A 20,831-nucleotide genomic window follows, 5' to 3' on the forward strand; every position below is an offset into this window, starting at 1 on the left:
AGTTCAACTGGGGACCTTCTCAGGCTGTATCTGAAACCAGAAAGCTGAGTCAGCAATACACAAGAAGTCATTCAGAAGGGCACTTTCTCTGATTCCACGGAGCAATACGTACTTGTAGAGGGACAGAAAGAAGGCAAGCTATGGTGACTTGTCGTTCACTCAGTAAGTATTATAGTGACTTTCTATTGAATAATGGAGCAAAATATGCGATCCCTGCTCTCAGTGAGCTTACAGTCCAGTGGGAGGCAATATAGATAAGCAGAGAGCAAATTATGAAACGTGTAAAGAGGGTTAAGACAGAGGGAGACGAGGATGTACATGGGAAGAGCACTAGCCCAGCTAAGGGGAGGTAAGTGTCACCTCTCTGGAGCAAGTGACACCTGGCTGGAAAGAAGAGTACTTGGTTGTCCCTCTTGGCATCATGGGAAATTGCCTGACTTACAGGGCATCTCATTCTACGCTTTATCTGCTTCTCTCCTTTGACTTACTGTTTTTCTATTCCTTTCTTCATTGCCTTTGCTCAGCCACCTGAATGTCTAGGATCTGGTGAGAGGACCACAGGGAAACTCTAGCAGCAAACTCAAGGTTTCTGCTTTGGATCCTTCCACCACCATTATTTCCATAATTGCCATAACCTCCACCACAATCGCCACCACCATCACTTCCACCACCATCACCGATTACTTTCATCACCGCCACTTAACCATTCCATCATCGCCTCCCCCGTCAAGAGCACGATCTCTGCCACCATCAAAAAAGCATACAAGTGAGCCTTGCTTTAATCCAAAAATGATGTATAAAATCTGAGTTAATACAATGAACAAATGAAGGGCCGATTATTTGCTTTTCTGAATTGTTCAATCTATAGCAACTGTGAATAGTTAAGTTTCCCTAGCATTTTTTATATGTGCTTTGGGTTTTGTTTTTTTTAAAACATTTTAATTGTCTAGATCTCTTTAGGAATATACCTATTTTAAGAAGTAAGGCATATCAGAGACAGCATTTTCATGCTGAGAAAGAAGGGAAAGGATAATAAGTTCATAAGGTCTCTTTCTTCATTCACTAAATTATTGAGAAGAGTTTTATAGCACAAATCTATTAAACATTAATAGCTTTATTTACATGGCCATAAATCAGTGACCATAATAACAGAAGTTAATTCTATCAACAGTACTCCTATACATAATAGTATACTTATATATAAAATATAACACATAAAATATATGATATGTATTTATATATAGTATATTTGTATATTTGATATTTATCATGTATTTGTATAAATAAATATACAACACATCATAGATACGTGATCAATGTATATTGCTATCATAAATATCCTCTTATTGTGAAATTTGCATTGGAGACTGAAAAGTAGACTGTGAAAATGGTTACAAATTCCTCTCTTCCTGTACGCACATCCCTTGCCATGCGACCTTGCTACCCCTCTCGTCAAGAAGGAGAGTTTATTTCCCTGCTTCTTGACTTTTTTTTTAATGTAAAATACATTTTTTTTTATTGTGGTCAACTTCAAAAAACATTGGAAAACTGCTATTTAATTTTATTTTAAATTTTCATTTATTTTTTTTTTTAAATTGAAGTATAGTCAGTTACAATGTGTCAGTTTCTGGTGTACAGCATAATGTCCCAGTCATACATATACATACATATATTTGTTTCATTAAAAGTTATTACAAGATACTGAATATAGTTCCCTGTGCTATACAGAAGAAATTTGGTTTTTTAATCTATTTTTATGTATAGTAGTTAATGTTTGCAAATCTCAAACTCCCAAATTTATCCCTTCCCATCCCCTTCCCATCTGGGTAACCATGAGATTGTTTACTATGTCTGCGAGTCTGTTTCTGTTTCGTAGATAAGTTCATTTGTGTCTCCTTTTTGACTTTGGATTCTGGGTTGGCCATGTGACTTCTTTGGCTAATGAAATAGTATTAACAAATGGGATATAAACAGAGGCTTGAAAAATGCATGAACTTTGGGGTTTACCCTCTTGCTGATGTGGGAACCCTGCCACCACCACCATGTGATCTAACCTGAGCAGATCTGCTGGAGGATAACCAATCACGTGGAGCAGAGCTGAGCTAGTCCAGCTCAGGCCCTACTAAACCAATCAGCCTGCCAATCACCAGATATATGAGAGACCATCCTAGAGCAGCCATCCCCAGCTGAGTGGGCCGAGACCAGAGAAGTCACCCAGTCAAAAGACCAGAGACTTGTGAAAAATAATAGTATGTTTTAAGCCACAAAATTGTTTAGTGGTTTGTTATACAGCAAAAGCTAACTGATACAGGGATCACGTCTTACTGAGTTTTGGTTCCTTTTTTCCCTTTATCCATTCCAAAAAGTTTGGGTAAAACATTTGGTTAACTGGAGCCACAGTTGCCACAAACATATGCGCTTTCATTTTCTTCCAATTCTACAAGCTTATATTCTCTTATATTATTAAGCTTCCTTTCTCACTTGTGATCTTCATAGAAGAAAGGGGCTAGGGAATAAAAGTAGTATAAAGGAGGCAAGATGTTAAGAGTGAGAAGGGAGCTGGAGGTATGAAATAAGGTGGTGACGATGAGATGCTGAGGCCAGAAAGAGAGGTTGGTACAATTCATAAAATGGTGACTAACTTCTTGGAAGTTTGTTCTATTAAATGAGAATCTCTATGAAACTCCCTGGCACTGACTCCAGATGTCCCTATGTTAAATTGTAAACATACATTCTAAAATTCCCCTGTGTTCTATTCCTTAGTTCCTCTCAATCTTTTTCACTATCCTAAATATGGCTTTCTATTTTGGTAGTTAGATTTTTTTGGCTGTAAGTGACAGAAGCCCAACTTGATCTAAAAAGGCCAGATCAACCTCAAGCTTCAGGCAAGGTTGAATCTTGTTGCTCAAATGATGTCCTCAGGGAACTGACCCTCCATCTCTGTCTCTAGGTTCTGCTTTCCTATGTTTTGGGCCCCCTGTATCCCTCAATCCCTGACCTATTCTGTGGGTCTCAGAGTTGAGTGGTGGCAACTGTCTAGTCTCTCCACCTTGGGTGACCAAGCCCTCCTCCTGTTACCCTAATCATGTTAAAGGTACTAAGATCCATCCAATTTCCCAAGTCAAAGACTTGGAAGTTATCCCAGACCTTACCATTAGTCTCCATATCTAATAGATCATAAAGCCAAGTCATTTCCATCCCATCTGCGCCTTTGGAATTCCTTTTCCCTCTTTGTGGCCAACGCCACTGTGCTTTGTCATGCATTGTTATTCCTGTAATGGAAGAAGAAAATTTCTCCCTAACCAGTCTTTGTTTTGCTTCCTGCAAACAATCCTCCATGCCTGGAGTAATCAATTAAAAATGTAAATCTGAGTGATTATGTAACTTGTATAAGCTGCTCCATAAATTTGGGGGTACAAACATGATCCCAGTTGGTGATTTTTCCAGTGGATCTCTTGAATCCCAGCTGCCCTGTTAGCAGAAATTCCACTTATCTTAGGTTGAGTTCCCTAGAAACAGAGCCTGAGCTGGGGATAAGTGTTGTTATTTGCTGTTATTTTAAGGGCCTCCTTGCTTCCTGGCATAGGGCTATGGCTGAGCCCACTCTAATCCACTTTGCTTGGCCTAGCTATATATTTTTATTTTGTTTTGTTTTAATGGAGGTACTGAGGATTGAACCCAGGGCCTCTTGCATGCTTAGGCATGCACTCTACCACTTGAGCTATCCCTGCAAACTGCCCTAACTGTAAAACATTCTTGGGGCAGGAGATTGGTCTTTCCTCCCAAGAGGCCAAGGCGCTCCTCATGCAAAGTGCTGTGTACCTGGTGCTCTGCTTCCTTGGGGTCTCAGAGCGGGCCCTTGATCCAGTCATAAAGGATAGTTTTAAAAATTGAAATATAGTTGATTTACAATGTTGTAATAAAGGATTCTTTTATGTCAGAGGTGAAAAACTCAAATGCCTACAAGAGCCAGCAGCCTGATGGACAGGAAAGCCATCACTTAGCAACAATTGTTACCAAGCGGGAATTTGGCACTCACATTCCCCACATCTTTGGAGTTTTTTCAGGAAGTTTCAAAAATCTTGACTTTTATGTGAAATACTCTGATTTTACATTGTTAGCTTGATTTAAAAAAAAAAAAGCAGGCAAAACAAAATTGTCTGGGGCCTTATCTGACCCAGGGGTGATCAGTTTGTAAATCCCCAAACAATGGAAGCCCACTTACCCCAAATTTGCATAACTATGGGGCCACTGCAATGAGTGGGACCCGACAAAGCTCAGTTGTGAAACTGCTACAAAAGGATCCAAGACTTCAAGAGAGTCTAACCTCCTTTGGCATGTCCTGTGCAGCCTCCCTGACCTGGCCTCCTGCTCTGCCTTTCCGTTACCCTGGCTCCCCACGCTGTCACACCTTAGGGGCTGTGAGTTCACAGGGCTGTCAGTTATCTAAGCCTTTCACCTTCCTTCAAGATCTGGCTCGAATTTCCCTTCCTCTGGTCAGCCTTCCTTTCCCTGATCTCTGCTTTCTCTCCTGCTTCCCCCGTGTTTTAGAGCAGTTATGCCATTGCCTCGATGTTTTCTTTACAGGTCTGTTTCCTCACCTGACCAAACCCCTAGAAGGCAGGACCCTGGGTTCATTGATCAATGTACCCCCATAGCCTCATAGGGTACCTGGCACTTTAAATGCAGGTGGAAGGAATGGGCCTCCAGTTTGAAAAATAATGAACAGAACATAGCTTTTCACATGCCAGAAATGCATTTGTGAGAAACCAGTAATTTTATTTTAAGAAAATAAGTTGAAACTTGGTGTTTAAGAGAAAGGGAGAGAAAAACCCCTCTGCATACTGTCATTTTTTAAATGACCACATATTTGTGAAAAACAGTTGAAAAGAATGTTTTTATACTTCCTCAGCCTTGGACATAGCAGAGGCTTCTAAGAAGAGTTCTAGAATAGGAGAATGGCTAAACTGACCCGTCGCACTGCTTTTCTCCCAGAACTCAGAGGTTCCCAGGGCTCTTATAGTCGGGGATGTTTGCTGTCGCCGGTGGGGGGGGGGAACAGGGAATCAGCTCCTCCGAATGAAACAGCACTTCTTCAGAGGCGGAGGCCTTACTAGGGAGAGCGAGCAGCCACAGCCGAAGAGACCCTTTGCATAACCTACTCTTAAATTGAGGCTGAAACTCTAGAGGCAAACCAAACCCTAAGCGGTTACGTTTTCTCGACAAGGTCGCCCAGCCCTGTCAATCATTTCCTGCTTTCTCTCCCTCCCCAAAGCGCGCGCGCACACACACGAGTTTCGGTGGACCGCTGCCTTGACTTTGAGCTTGTCTCCTACCCGAAGTGGAGCACCTTGGGAAGCAGAGAGGTTGGCGTTTCATTCATAATACATGAACTCAAGACACTAAGGAGGCATGGACAAGAGCCTTTCAGCTCTGCTATTTAAAATCCCAGCGTTGCAGCTGAAAGGGAAAATGACCCGCGAGTGAACGCATTGGGGATGAAGTATTCACGATAGCGGGACTAGAGAGCGCGTCAGCGGCCCGCCCGCTGGCTATTTATACCGCGCCGATTATGCAATCCAGCTCCAGCCATTCATGCCTGGACTGGGACTCCGCGCGCCGGGGTGGGGGGGGGGAGGTGGAGAGGGGCGGAGGGGGAGATCGCTCCCGGGCGCCGGGTCAGTTTCTAAGTTTGCATCATTCCCTTGATTACGAGAGAGCTTGGGTTTCCATTCCGGCCCGCGGGTCTAGGGGAAGGCAGCCGGGCTGCAAACTCGCTTGGCACACCCTGGCACACACGACTGCTTATTTAAACAGAATAATAAAGCCACCCCAGCGCCCCGGGCGCGGCCAAGCGGCGTGCAGGGCTGGGCTCGCTGCAGACCGGAAGGAACTGATAAAGCGGGAGCTAATGATACCCGCTCCCTCCCGGTCGGAAGTGTCCTCCGAGCGCCGGTCATTGAGAAATACCGAAGGGGCAGAATGGGGGTGAGGTGAGGACAGGCAGGGCGCAGCTGCGCGCGCCTCGCGGGGCGGGGAGCCGGGGCGCCTCTGCAGTGGGAAGCTATTGCCGGCCGCGGCCGGGCGGCACAAACCTTACGGCACAGTGGAGTCCTCCCCTGATCACCCCGCACCCCCGGGACCCCCGCAGGAGAGGGGAATGATTATCACCAGCCCACCCCCGGGAGATCTACACTCCCCACCCTACCAGACCCCTACGGGAGAGAATTGGGAGGACGCAGAGATGGGGCGAAGGACACGAAAGACAGCGGCTTGCTGAGAAGGAGAAAATGTCCGCTTCTCCCGGCGCCCGTGCGGGGAGGGAAGGGGCGGGGGCCGCGGCCCGCTTCCGAGTGAAACAAGACCTGCGGGTCTACTGAGCATGCCCGTCCCACCGCCGCCGAGGGTCGCTCCGGTTCCGGGCTCCGGGCTTTCCTGGCGGCCAACGGGGAGGATTCAGGAGGGGGTGCTCCCCCGCCCCGGACTCTAGATTGAGAGGCGGGTAAGTGGGGGTCCTGCTGGGGGCTCCGCTGGGTTAGCGTGAAGTTGTAAGCAGATCGACATTACTTTTGAAGCTGTACTATCACCCTTGATTTGATCGTGTTCAGAGCTGCCTGCTCCCTATTTTGCTGGTTGTGGGGGACAGATGAGGATACGACAATGACATTAAATTTAAGCCCTAAATCCGTGATACTCCCTATTCTCATGACAATCCAGTAGACTTTGATAATACCTTGATACTCAGATCAATAAACATCTGAGTTATTCGCCCAATAACGGCATTTATCCTTGAAACTGTAGGAGTCACAGTAATTGGCAGGGGAAGGGGGGTGACCTGCTAGGAACATTTTCATCAAAAGATTCTTTTTGGGTAATGAACAAGGCAGAAGAGAACTGGAAGGTTTTCTTTAGAGGAACATAAAGGACCGGGAGTGGTGGGGGAGCATCTGTAATCCACTGGCTAGAGGGAAGAAAGGGTTGCCATTAATCTATTTGCCCTGTGTTTAGCACAGTGCCTTCACTCTATGGCCATTTAATCCTCCCAACAACCCTATGTTGTGGGGATCATCCTGACACTACAGACACCGAACCCAAAGCTCAGAGAGCCTAAAGACCTGCTGAAGCCTGGCACCAGGACATCCAAGTGGGGACTTGGTGACTCCTGAACCTTAGAAAGTTTCCCTTTACTCCTCTGGCTGCCCAGTCCCAGGGTTGGACGAGTCATTCACTGCTATTAGCAGGGAGCTGGATGAATGGAGTTGTGATGACACAGATTCAGCTTGCCAATCTGCAGAAATTAATAATCACCTCACCTGCCACCTTGCCATTTGGGCACTTTGGAACTGGAGGGTGAAGCCAAAGAGATGACTATTGGGTGGATAATTTTGACATGGACAAAATGGCCATGTTCCTGGAAGTTCAGGAATAACTGAGTGGGAACTCTTTCAAACATTGTTGAGAAGCAACAATGGCCAAAAGTGGGAACTGGGTAGTTGCCTTATCCTTATGGGGACTTAGACAACAACAAGATCTTGCTTCTTTGTTATCCCTGTTTATAAAGAAGTTGAAGAATTGATAAAAGCCTCACTCGGAGTCTCAGGACTGCTAGGGGAAAACCAGAACCCAGGTGTTCTCCCCTGTCTAATGCACTTTTCACCACCACACACCATCAATCAGCATCAAATGTGGGTGAACCCCAATCCATGTCCACAGAGACTATGGTTGTGATAAGCACGAAGCCTAGGGTAAACCACTAGTTTCTCCCTGACTCAAGGTGAAACTCTTACTATCTTTGGAGTACTTGTGGCTCTCCAAATGCATACGTATACCCTTTAGGTATACTACATTGGAGGCATATATTTAATCTCTTAATTTGTTCAGTGGTTGCTATTAAAAGTCTCTGTCTAGTGTCTTGACACATTCAGCATAGAAAAGTCTACTGCACTTGGAGAGCAGGAAGGGGCAGGGACAGTATCTCTTGCTTCCTAGCTTCCAGAAGAAGCTATCCAATGGCTATGGAATTTATGGGACACACTGCGAAGTAACAATATGGAGCCCGTTGTTCAAACACTGTAATGACTTTCAAGACTGCAACAACAGAGCATCATGCCAAGCAAAGATCCCAGTGCAACTGTGCATGCTGCCTGCCCATTGTCTAGACAGTGCTGCTTTGGAGAGCACCACCTAGGCCCAGAGTCCCATGCCAAGGCAGGAAAAAAAAAAAAAATTAAAGACAAAGGGGAGGAGGGAGTGGGCTTGAGGAGCTCTCCATCTCTGCATCTCACTGGCAGCGGGCAACCTCTCCCCCAGGAACTGTGGCCTTCAAGGGCCTGAGACGAGGGCCATCCTCCACTAAACTCGAGAGAAATTTACTGAATAATTTAAAAAACATATTTGGGTTTACCTTTTAACCTGAGAAAGTCTATTATTTCTACTGAAATGCAGATGTTTCTGGGCTGTGTTGGATTTACCCTTTTTTAATGTACAAATAATGGCTCCTTAAAAATGTCCGTTCCCTTAACGAGGCAAAAAAGAGCTCAAGATTCACGTGAAACTGAAAAGCCTATGCCATTCAGAACCTTGGCAAAGGCACCTGTGCCGCCCCCACTCTCCCGCCCCACAGTGGGAGGGTAGTTGGTCTTAAGAGCGCGAGCACCCCTCCGGCCCTCCCCTGAACTCCCCATATCTCCCCCCTCTTCCCCGCCCTCCGGTTTTTAATCCAGGGGTTTGAAAGGAGGGAGGGAACCAAACGGGAGCCAGATGTGTGCGAGTCCCGAGCTGCCGCCTCCTCCCTCCTCTCGGGCATCTTAAAACCCGGAGCGCTAACTAAGAGGATCCGGAGTCAGATAGACACAGTGCAAACAACTCTGCTCCGGGGCTCCTCCGGGAGTGGGAGCCGGGAGGGAGGGGGAAAGGAAGCCGGGCATGCTCAGTAGGCGGGACAAAGTTTTTTTTTTTCTTCTCCTTTTTTTTTTTTTTTCGGTCGCAAGTAGGAAGCTTTTTGCACTCCACCACCTCTGGCCGCTGGGAAGACGTCATCGCTTCCGCCCTACTTCCTCCTCCTGTTGGCGGCGGTGAGAATCCAATATGGAGTAAATCGGTGGAGTCGAGAGATGGGGCTCGGACGGGGCGCCCTGCACCGCCTCCCAGGCGCACCTCCCCCGGCCGCCTACCGCTCCCCGGAACCGTGATTGGCCCGGCCCCCCCGGGGGCGACCCCGGGCAGAGCCCCCACCCGCGGCCGGCCCTCTCCTCCTGCTCTCAGCAGTCCCCGCCGCTTCACGGCGCGCTTGTTTTTCTCCTCCTCTCCCCTACCGCCGTCCCCTGCCCAAATCTCTCCCCTCCGCGGACTCCCGAGCCCCCGGAGTCCCCGCCCGCCTCGCCCCTCGGCGCTGCGGAGCTTACTCCTCCCGAAGCTTGCCTGTGCACCCCTTCCTCAGACCTCACCCCGCACTCCGGTCACCCTGCTTCCCCTTCTGCCTTCTGCGGCGCCCCCTTCATCTCTAGCCGCCCCCCCCTCTCCAACCAAATCAGGCGATCTCCGGAGATGTGAAGAAAGGGGGGTGAGCGGACAGGAAGATGAAGGGAGCAAAGCTGCCCGCCGCGGGACAGGCGTCTAGGTGAACAGGAAAATGACCGAAGAAACACACCCGGACGAGTAAGTTTGGCCGCTGGGTAGGACGAGTGTGCCCCGCGGGGGCAGCGTGGGGGCCGGGGCTGAGGACGCGGGTGGGGACATTGGTTGGGTGAATTTGGCGTGGGGTGCCGCGACTCATTGGCCTGTGGGGTTTGGGACTCGAGATTTCCCCCCTTGTTGTTGAATTGAGGAGGGGGCAAAAACCGCTGCGGGCCGGCGGGGGCGCGCCTTGGGTCCTTGGGCTGGTGGCGGCTTCGGGGGCCAAGGGCGCGAGGGTGACCTCGGGGCGGTCCCGGCTCCCTCTCCGGGGACTCACAAATACCCCTCCCCTCGAGATCCTCGGCGGCTGGAGCGGAAGACTTGACACCCCCGCTCTGGTTTCCTGGAGTCGGTGGGTTTTTACGTGGTGACTTTGAGACTCTCCCGCCCCGCCGCTCGCCCCGCGGTCCTTTCGGGAGCCCACTGGGGCCCAGGCTCCGCCATTTCGTTTTCTTGAATCGCTCTCATTTGCATACCACATTTTCATTCATAAAAAACACAGCGGAGCGAAGGGAGGACTGGGCACCGGCTGCGCGGGGGTCTGCGTGCGCCGGGGTCCCCGCGCGGGCCGGTGTGCGGAGCCGCCCCGGGTTCCGCGGCGCATATGAGTTTGTGTGCACGCGCTGGCGGGCCCGGGACTGGCGCCCCGCGGGGTCCGGGGTGCTCGCGGGGCAGATCGGAGGGTGTGCGGCGGGGGCGGGCGGCAGCGTGCGGGGCAGCGCGCTGCGGGCTTGCTTGTGTATGCATCTGTGTGTGTGTCTGTGTATCTGTTTGTGTGCGCGTGCACAGGCGTGCGTGCCCAGCCCGCGGGCCCGAGGGGAACAATGCTCCGGGCGCTTCGAGAGGGGCTCCTGGGCGGACCCACTGCCCTCCCGAGGGACCCGTGTCTTTTTCCAGCCCTGAGCCAAGGTGCAGCTCCTCCGGCCCCGCGGTCGCCGAGTCGGGTTTGGCTTTCTCCCACCCCCGCCCGAGGCGTTTCCGATCGCGGGTGCTACAGAGGCAGGGCTACCGAGCCCGGCGCCTGAGGTTGTCCGCCTCGGGTCCGAGCGGTCACCGCACCTCAGTGGCCGCCGCTGCTCAGCGGCTGTGCCCGCCACCAGCCACTTTTTTTTTTTTTGTGAATAAGACGCTCTCCTTTATTGTCACATGATATCCCTCCCCTCCTCCCCTGCACATTCATAAATCCGGAGCCTGCCTCGGCTTCTTTCATTCAGTGCTGCCATTAGCTAAGGTAGCGGTGGCGCCAGCTGGTGCTCTTTGGCTTGGGCGCGGAGAGCCGGTGGGCAGCCGTGGGGACGTGCCTGGAGGGAGGCCCCGCGCGTGTCTGCAGGGTTGTGGGGGCTGCGGGTAGCCAGCGCCAGACACCGTGGGTCTTTTGCCCCCGCGAGCATTGGGACTCAGTGCAGAGAGGGGAAGTGACTCAGGGCTGGCCGGCAGGGAGGGCTTCTCTTGCAGCAGGTGACAGAATGAATCTACTCACTTTTTTTTAAATGCCCCTTTATTCTTTGGTCTCTGCTTTTACCAGGCTGGGCGGGAGGGGGTGTTGGGAGGACTGGTGTTTGGGAAAGGGAATTTCCTTTCTGTGGGTCCCCAGGGAGCTTTGGTTGCAGTTACCCCTGGTCTGCTGGACACCCATTCCGTACGTAGCTGGAGAGGATACTGCCTGGTGTGCGTGTTGTGGCTGTCCCACCACATCTGCTGGTCTGTGTATTTTAGACCTTTTGCTTTGCCTTCATAGACTGTATCTTTAAATGGTAAAATGAAAAATGTTGACCTTCTAGGGCAGAAATACAGGTTGGGGTGGGGGAGGGATATACTGCTGGGCCTTGCCCCCTTTTGGAGTTGACTAATAAACAGGTATTTTTACGGGTCCTTGTTTGTCCCTGCACACACAAAGAGCAGTAGTAGCAGGGAGGGACGGTTGCCATGCTCTGGGCTGGTTGGAGATTGGTTCACCACCCTAGATTGGGTTCCTTGGCTCCAGCTCTTGGGAATACTGGCCTGGCCTCTCCCTTTTCGGGGAGGCATGTCAGCTTTGCATCCTCCCGTCTGCTATCCAAAGCAAAAGGATTTCAGATGGGATCACCAGCGAAAAATAAATAAAAAAACTCTCTTCCAGGCTTTCACAGCAGTTCAGCATGGAACCAGCTGCCCCAACTGCTGTCAAGCCCATTTGAGACAATGGATATTTGAGGATAGGTTCTGGTTTCAGTTAGAGAATCAGAAAGCTGTGGCACCGTAGCCCGCTGCAGCATTCTGGCCTTCTTGGGTTTACTTTTAATGTAATGACCTTGTCATGAGACATGAAATGCCTGGTAAGAAGACAGGCTGTATGTAAACTGCCATTTGTGGACACTGTCCATTATATTGTTCAATGTTCTTAAGTAATGACCCATCTGAAAAATTCCTCTTAAATGCTGGTGCTGGGAAGAAGGTTTCTGTCTGAGTTACAGAGCTTGCTGTGATTGCTTTTGTGTTGTTTTCCTACCACTGTCAGGAAGCTCAGAGCTAAAATTTTTGCTTGATTATGGTGCCATATTAGCCTAGGTTTTTGCTAGGTTTATTTACCCCTCCTCTGTGTGCATTTTGATCGCCTGTTTTCTCATCTAGTGGTTTGAGGTTCCTTTTGGAAGTAGGCAAGGTATGTTACTTATAAGGAGGTAATCAAACTGGAGACTGGGGGATATATTTGTGCCTTAGATAAAACATTTTCCTGATATATTTAAGGCTTTTATTAAACAATACAGGTACTTAACTATCTTGATCAGAATATAGTAACTCAGAATGGTAAAATCATGCTTAATTTAAAAAAAACAAGTTTCATCTTCTATTGTTCTTTTCCATGTCGATTTAAAACTCCTCTAATATATATATATATATATATATATATGCTCATAAATTCAGGAAAGCTTGCCTGCCCTTTTCACCGATGGTCTTAAACAATAGTTTCCACATAGAAGATACCCTGATCCTTTTTTGATCCCACTCCAGGTAAAAATGCATGTTAAGATTTCCAACTCTACAGATTTTTTTTTTTATAATTGAAAAATTGAAGAGCATCAACAAACTATTGAAAGTGGTCTTTTGTACACAGGGAGTGGAAAATTTTTTTTAAATCATGTGTATTTCATCTGTATCTTTAAAGCATGCAATCATTGCTATGAATGGTTTGGAAATTTGCAGACAAAATGAAGAAACCCTTCTCAAATGAGCTGTAACTCAGGAGACACCGGGCTACCATTCAGCTTTCTGTCTGGTTCATGAACCCTTCTCTGCAACACACATCTTGCTGAGAATGGGTTTGTAGCTCAGCCCTCAGTTGTATTTTCCTTAATGTTGAAAGGGTTCCCATTAAAAAAAAAAAAAAGGCTTAAATATTTTTGCTGAAACTTTTCAAAGAAATTAGCCATTATAACCCTTATATTCCAGTTACTTGAGCTTACCTTCCCAAAGATGAGCCTACTCTGCCATGAAACCACAATACCATGATGACACTTAATAAAATTAAGAATAAATTCCCTGATGTCTGTAACTCTTAGTCTCAGTTGACTGAAAAATGTCTTTCTAACTGGTTATTTCAGACAAGGGCCAACAATCCTGCTTTAAATTCATTTGTGATGTGCACCTAAGACTCAATGCTTAGCCGTTTGCTCACTTTCTGATATAAGGCAAGTTACTTTTGTATCTCACCTTGGTTTTATCTGAGTGAGTAAAATGGCAATAAATACGACTGATTTCATGGAGTTGCTGTGGGAATTCAATGAGCTAGCCCATGTAAAGCTTACAGCTGGCACCACGAATAACACAGGTGTCTGGTGTCAGCTCTTTGTTGGGCGCTGGGATAGATTTCTTACAGGCTCACTTTCAGACGTGTGAAGGGGTTGTCACCCCATTTAACTGATATGGAAGCTTAAGTAAAGTCACTTGTCGAAGACAGCTAATATTTTTTATAGCAGTTTATTCATTTAGTCTTCTCAGCAATTCTATGCAGTAGATAGCATTATTACCTCCATTTGTAGATGGCAAAACCAAGGCCCAGAGCAGTTAAGTAACCCCAGCAGCCTTGCTCAGAAAGGATTGTTTTTAACCAGCATGAGGTACTGTCTCAGAAGGGGAGAGGGTGGCAGCCTTAGTCATACTGACTTCAGAGCTCACACCATTTCTGCCAGTCATGCTGTCCCTTATTCTTCTGAATTGGTGACAGTCTGTCACTGCCATAACTTTTTTCACTTCCCTTATCTTCCCTGAAAATGCTATGACGCACATACTGAATCAAAGTGAATTTGAATAAACTTGGGCTTGAGAATTCTGCCATACACCTTAAGATAATGGGAGTGTGAATTCAGGGTTGGTTATTACTGGAATGTTAGATCTACATTCATTGAAATAACAGTTGTGGGAATTAGACCCATTACAATAAATATTGATCCATTCTCTTTGTATTAGCCTTAAAAAAAGGGAGTGTGTTTCCACTCTACTTAAAATCCTTAAATGTTAAAAACATGGAGTTGACTATTCAGAATTGGAATCTTGATTTGTTCATCAGAAAATCTTGAAAGCAAAGCAAAGCAAAACAGAAAACTTGGAAAGACCTTAACAAGCTTATAAGCTAGGACGTTGTCATTGTATAAAGACACTGTTACTGTGTAAAATTAAATTCCTGTTGCAAGGCTGTACGTCTTGTTAGGTGGTGGGCCTGGACTAACCTCCACCTGCTGGGTCCGTTTCCACAGGGATCTTAACAAATGCTGCCTCCTTTCTAGCTGTAGCTGATCCCCTCTGCTCTCCAGTTCCTTTAACCAGTAAAGTGTTTTATAAGTGAATCGGTGTGAGTATCGAAACTATTCTGCCTCAACAGTCTGCTTGCTCGTGCTCTTTATTCTGAAATCCTCTTCTTTCTTCCTTTCCTTCAACAAGTGAGATTCTGCTCATTCCCCTCAACCAGCCCTGGGGCATTCCTTTTATGAGGTCCTCCTAGACTTTCCCCACCGCGGGTAAGTCAAGATCACTGACTCTATAGCATTTCCCCCTCCATCGTCTGGCATATAATCACCATTTAGATTTGGGCTTATACCCAGATTCTGTCCTGGAATAGGAGCTTTTGGGATTCAGGATTATTACCTCTTAACTGCCTAGTTTTCTAGTTGTTGGCCTAACACCACTGGGCACATTGTGGCTGCTTTTAATAAATATCTATTGAACTTAAAAAATGTATTTAATTATTTTAAAATGCAGTTTTGTCCCTGCTGACTAATGCAATCATGACAATTGTTGGATTTGGTTAACTTAGGATGTGTATAAGCCTCCTCTGGAGAAGCTCCACGTTCACATGAAGCCCTTGACGTGTTTTGTGGAAATTGGGTGCAGAACTAGCTGGTGGTGGTGATCTGTGATTGACGACTCAAAACCAGTTTGATTCCAGGCACTGTTGGGGGAACTGAGAAGTGGAAGATCCTCAATGCAATAAGCCAGGGCCTGTGTTTCTGCCTCTGCAGGAGAATCTCTGCAGAAATCACAGTATTAGCAATTTGCTGTAGCTACAGGGTTCTTATGGTGTCTTGACACTTGAAGTTGGAGACAGCTGTGCTGGTGAACTCCAGTATTGGCATAGTCCCTGTGTTACGGGGCTGAACACAAATACACAGTCTAACAGCAAAAATCCTCAGAAACTGAACATGATAATAGAGGCAGAGCAGGAAGTTTTTGTGTTCAGTTGTTTGTTTTGGCTTGTATTCTCTTAAGTAAATGGGGCTGTTTTGGGTTTGTTTTTTTTTTTTTTAAAGACCCAGTCATATTGATAAACTTGATAACTGTTCTCGTAAATATTTTAAATCAGTGTGTAACTATTTTTAATCAATGTTTAAGGATAGAACATTGATGATTTTTAAAAGCATTTCCTAGGGCTTTTAGTCCACGGAGTAGAAGGAATATCTTTTGCACTGGTGCACACCATGCTCTGGGAAGCAAGATGCGTTTTCTGTATGCTTGCCCTGGGTAGGCATGAAACTTTGTTCCCACAGCTTGACATATCACCTGTCACGGAAAGGAAGTCAGGCCAGGATCTCAGTGAATACTTGATATTAACTGGCAGAGGGGTTGGCTAAATTAAAGAGCAGCTGTTTATAGCAATTCATTTCTCAGGTCATCTTTGTCAGCAGTATGTTCACCTGGGGCACACTGCAGCCAAGATAGCAAATCATGCCTCTGTTATATACTCTCTTTCAAAGGGTGGTTGAGTATGTATTTAAAAACAACACTTCTGTGTTTACTTGCACCAAGAGCAGAGAGGCGGAGAAGTGGATTTTGACTTCACCCTGGCATTTAGCACTAGGGATTGAAGAGATTAGAACAACACGGGCAGCTTCCAAAATGTATGGCTTTGGCTCCTCTTTGTACTGAAATAATGATTTTTCAAATCTGGTTGTTTCCATTTTTAGCAATATTCCCTGTGGTCCATTCATGAATGCTTAAAACTTAATTATCAGGTGAAGTTTTTTTTTTAATTGTCTTTCCTAGTTCAACTAATACTGACATCTTTGTCTTTCATTTTCATTATTTATTCCTCGTATTTCTTTTTCGCACTGCATTGCTTTGGCCCTGGCCTCCAGTATTGATTTTTCAGATAAGCACTGTTTATTTTGTATTTGCATCCCACCCTGAGCATGCACAGAGAAGCTTGGCCCGTCTGCCCTTCCCGGTGTGGGAATAATAGCTTATTGACCCTAATACCCATAGTCTGGCAGAATGCCGAGATCACAGTAGGCTTTCTGCAAACGTTTATTGATTAGCTAATGTAAATATTCATTAATTGAAAAATAGTTTTACCTTATGTAAAAAATTAAATGATTATTCATATTGTACCTGCATCCAAAAAGACTCTGACGTTGCTTTCTTCAAAACTGCCGAGATGGGCAGGCTGCCATGACGGTAATGGAAGAAATGTGGGCTTTGGGGTCACACCCTGCCTCTGCCCTCTACTGACTCTTACTGAAGAGGGTACTTACCTATAGTAGCATTCTTCACTCTCTTGCCAGTCTGTGGTCTAGAAATCTTATTACCAGCAGCATTCAAATTCTGTCTAAAACAAGAATCTATAGGCTAGGTGGGGCCCAGAGTTCTCTTAGGAGTAAGTTGGCTTATGACTTGTTTTTGTCTGCTTGCCTGCCATGTTGGTGTTTGCATTTTGTATCTCCAGCCAAGGAGTAAAGCGGATGATGGACCAGAGATTTAATTTAATCATCAACATCCCAGGACTTCTACTCATTTTTACAGACCTTTTAAAGCTGTGTAAGTGTGAAGCGAGTCTTGACCTATTCGTTAAGTTTCTCTCCTTTGCTTAATAGATTAAGTCAAATCTGGGATTTTTCTCAGGCTCAGAATTCCAAAACAGGTCTGCTCTGCCAGGATGGAGTGCCCCGGCTCAGCGTCACTTCCAGCCCTGAAGGCCTAGTGGTTGCCTTCTCCCACTAGGGGGACAGGTGAACAGGTTTCAGATCAGGAGCCTGCAGTTTGCAAACCAGCTTTGAGGCCCTTAGCATCCATTCTTAGATGTCTTTTCTACTACGGAAAGTGGGCAGATACAGGATTACAGGTGTCCATGTGGAGTGTGGTAGACTTTGAATCTAAAGAACTTGACTTTAGAGCATACTTGAATGCTAACTGCAAAGCCCTGTGTAAATTATCTTGTGGGTAAAATAAATAGCAGTGGGGTGAGGCTTGAGGAGAGGGGGTGACTAGCTGTGGCGTGCCATTCACTTACTGTGTGCAGTGTGCCAGACAGGACCCGAGCTGTGACTCAGGGAGCCTCTGCCCTCGGGGAGCTTACTTTCTGGGGTGCTGGGCACTTGCATCTGCCGTGAGGGTTGAGAACAGCACCGCCTGGATGATGGACTGACTGGCTGCCAGAGGTGCTTCCCTTCTTCCCCTTCCCCTGCAGGGTTCCTCCTCGAGCTGCAGGCATTGGGACGCCCAGATCTGGGGTGGAGGGAACTCTTCCTCCAGAGCATTAAAGGAACTGCCTGCCCTTCTCAGAATCCCCCAACAAGTTCTTTGAGTTGTTTTTTGGGTGAAAGTGTGTGTGTGTGTGTGTGTGTGCATGTGTTTTGTGTACACACACTTGCACATTCACACATGGATGGAATAAATCCAGCAGTCCGAAGCATCCACAGCTACAGGTGAGGAAAAGATTCAGCAAAGTTAAGTATCCTTTCTGAGGTCACCGAACAAGCGCTGTTATTTTTACCCAGGTCCTTTGACTTCATACCTGACGTCTGTAGAACAGCATTATGTGTCATAATTTCACAGCGCCTCGGTTTCTGCGTACAAAGAAATTGTGCTGCGTGGACAGCCTGATTTATATTACCATGGAGTGAATGAAGTTAGAGCTCATTTAGAATCCTGTAAACACGTCAGAACTTCCAGGTGACATCTCTTCCTTGTATTCCTGTGTGGGAGTAGGGAACCAGGGCCCCCTGGGCTGGCCTCTTCTGTACAGACACAAAGAGCAGCTCTCCAGATACCTCCTTTGGAAAGAGAACCAGCCCCCTCACCCTTGATGGAAAGTGTGTGGGAGCAGGATGGCTAACAAATCACCCTTTTCTCCTGGACCTGTGTTTTAGCCTAAGCTGTTTTGAGAGGAGGATTAAACTTGAACGTGCTCAAGAAATCACCTGGGAATCTTGTGCAGCGAGGATTCTGATTCAGGAAGGCCTGAGAGTGCGCACTGTTAACAAACTTCCAGGTGCTCCTGGAGCTGCAGATCCAGGGACCACATTTTGAACAGCAAGAGCCTGTCTGTGGCTGTGACGACAGTGAGCTCCCAGCTGCCAGGTTTGTGTCTTCAAAGGCTACCTCACGTACTTGGCATTTGGAATCTATCGAAGAAGCTCATTGGACAAGAAGGAGAGAGATTTTTCAAGGGCCTGCCCATCACCATTCTTGGCAAGACTTCCAACTTTGAGGTATAGCTTGATTTTAGAGGGGAAGGTCCTGGAAGAATTTTTTTTTTCTTTTTTTCTTACGGCTTAAAAAAGTTCTTGGTGAATGTCAGGTGGCCCAAGAGATCCACCCTAAAAAGAAGTAGGAAGTCCCAGCCCTCTGTGTGTGTTCTGTCCGTCGGCAGCTAGCATTCTGCACCTTCCAGAGACGTTAGTCTTGCATGGAAAGCCTGCCGCCCTGGAAGCAGGCACAGTCAGCCCTAGAAGAAATCACAGGAAGTAATTAAACAGAGAAGGTCAGAGAAAGAGGAAGTGGTTGTGTTGTTCCTGATGCGAATAGCATTGTTGTTCCTGGGGATCGAGATGATGGTGTTTAAGTCTTCTGGAATGTGGCTGCTTGGGGATTTGATTGTGTTTAGATTGCAGCCCTTTTCGTTTATTCTTTTAGACAGCAATCTAGTTAGGAAATGAATTGCTCTTAGGTCTTATCAGGAATCCCCACGTGCCTAAGCAGAAGTCTTGAGCGGGGAGTTGCTTATAGCTTGGCAAATTGCACTTAAATGAAATGAATGTCAAGACTATTAGAGGTTAATTTTAGGTGTCTGGAGTTCTCCCTAATTCTCCTGATTAAACACTTTAACATAATAGTTTCCTTAATTGGAATAATGATAGAATATTAGCATGCATATTAAACCATTTACCCAAATTTGAATAGGGTTAAAATGCAAATTATCCATCACTTGTCAGCAACTCACTCTTTAGAGATAATTCCTGGTGAGAGATGGGGAAGAGACTGGAATAAGAGTCGGGAAGTGGCTTTCCACCTGAGGCAGCATTGCTCGGAAAGCCAAGAACAGCCCAGAGGACTGAAGGAAGGAGAGACCCTTTGTTCCCCCCCTTAAAAAGAGGTGCTAAAAATACCAATGCCTGTGATGGTAATAACTCCAACAAGAAGGCAGATGGAACAGGAAATCTGAACGAGCTGACTGCAGACCCTCTCCGGTTGTACCTGCATTCGCCTGTTGTATTTTTCTTTCAGAGGAAGGTGATCAGAGACTTAAGGTCCCTTGCCAGCATTTAGATACCTCCCTCTGAAGTCTTGAACTAATGCCACCACCCAGCAGTTGCCCAAAAGTGGCTGGGGACCCATAACCACTCCGAGTGTTGTTCATGAACCAAATATGCCCATAATGTCACCCATATGTATGTATTACTCTCTTTCAATGTATGTAGCTACATTTATAGAATAATAAAATGCAACCTCAATAAAATATGACTGAATTCACTGTGGATGTTTGTCGTGTTTTTCTCAACTCAGTTATTAAAAAATATAGTTGTAATCCCTGGGGAGGGAGACTAGTCCTTGAATTTTCTGCCTTTGAGTACTTTTAGAAAGTTGGAAATCATAGCTGTGACCCTCATTCTGGTGTAAGGACGTAAGTGTGGTCATTCTGTAGGGGATGCATGCTCTGGGGTGGACTGGGTGGAGGGTCTGAAGGAAAGCAGAGGACATTGGTTGGAGGTGGATGGGGTGGGGGGGTTGAAAATGAGTCAGGACATCCCCCCTGCTGCCCCCCACCAGACTTAGCACAAAGTTGGGTCTTCTTACAGGAGGGGGGCCTGGGGGAGTGCATCTTATGTCTTCCAGCTCTCCCCCCTTTCCCCTCTTGCAGTCAGCATTTATCGAACACCTGTGCTGTGTTGTATTGTGGAAAAGAGGATACACCCACCACTAGAAGCTCTTGAATGGATACCGACTAGCAGAGAAGACGGGTGCCCAGCTGCCATGTGCAGTAAGTTCTGGGAGTCAGGACACTTAGATTTCCATCACTTCTTTGCCACTAACGTGCTCTCTGACCTTTGGCAAGATGTCGAGCTGCTTCCCTGGACTTGGCTTTCTCATCTCTGAAATAAAGGGACTGAAAAATATCATAATATTGAAGAACTCATGTTCCAAATTTTGCAAGGAGAGTTCTTATTTAAAAAAAAGAAAGCTTTTATTCTAATTTATAATATTCTATTTTAAAATAGGGAGAAAGAAGAAATTAAAATACCTCTTGGCTGCATTAGCCAGGGGAGAGTTCACTTTCAACCAGGTGGGACTTGGGTTTTAGAGGACTCAGATGAAGATGGTGGTGAGGATGGTGGGGAGAGGGGCAGGTGAGGCAAGTTGGAGAGGAGGCATCTTGTGTCCAAAGGTTTCTTCCACAGACAAGGAAG

At 46.7% G+C, this 20,831-nt stretch overlaps 1 protein-coding gene across 1 annotated transcript in view; it reads left to right on the top strand.

The window, feature by feature from the left end:
- The first annotated feature begins 8,981 nt into the window (after nucleotides 1-8,981).
- SPRED2 (sprouty related EVH1 domain containing 2) overlaps nucleotides 8,982-20,831 on the top strand; it is a 109,896-nt gene continuing 98,046 nt past the window's right edge. The window contains exon 1 of the mRNA XM_010979917.3: nucleotides 8,982-9,657. Within this exon, the coding sequence (XP_010978219.1) occupies nucleotides 9,632-9,657 (26 nt within the window). The 5' untranslated portion in view covers nucleotides 8,982-9,631. The remainder of the gene's footprint in view (nucleotides 9,658-20,831) is intronic.

This window comes from Camelus dromedarius, chromosome 15 (genome assembly GCF_036321535.1).
Source record: "Camelus dromedarius isolate mCamDro1 chromosome 15, mCamDro1.pat, whole genome shotgun sequence".
NCBI classification, from domain to species: domain Eukaryota; kingdom Metazoa; phylum Chordata; class Mammalia; order Artiodactyla; family Camelidae; genus Camelus; species Camelus dromedarius.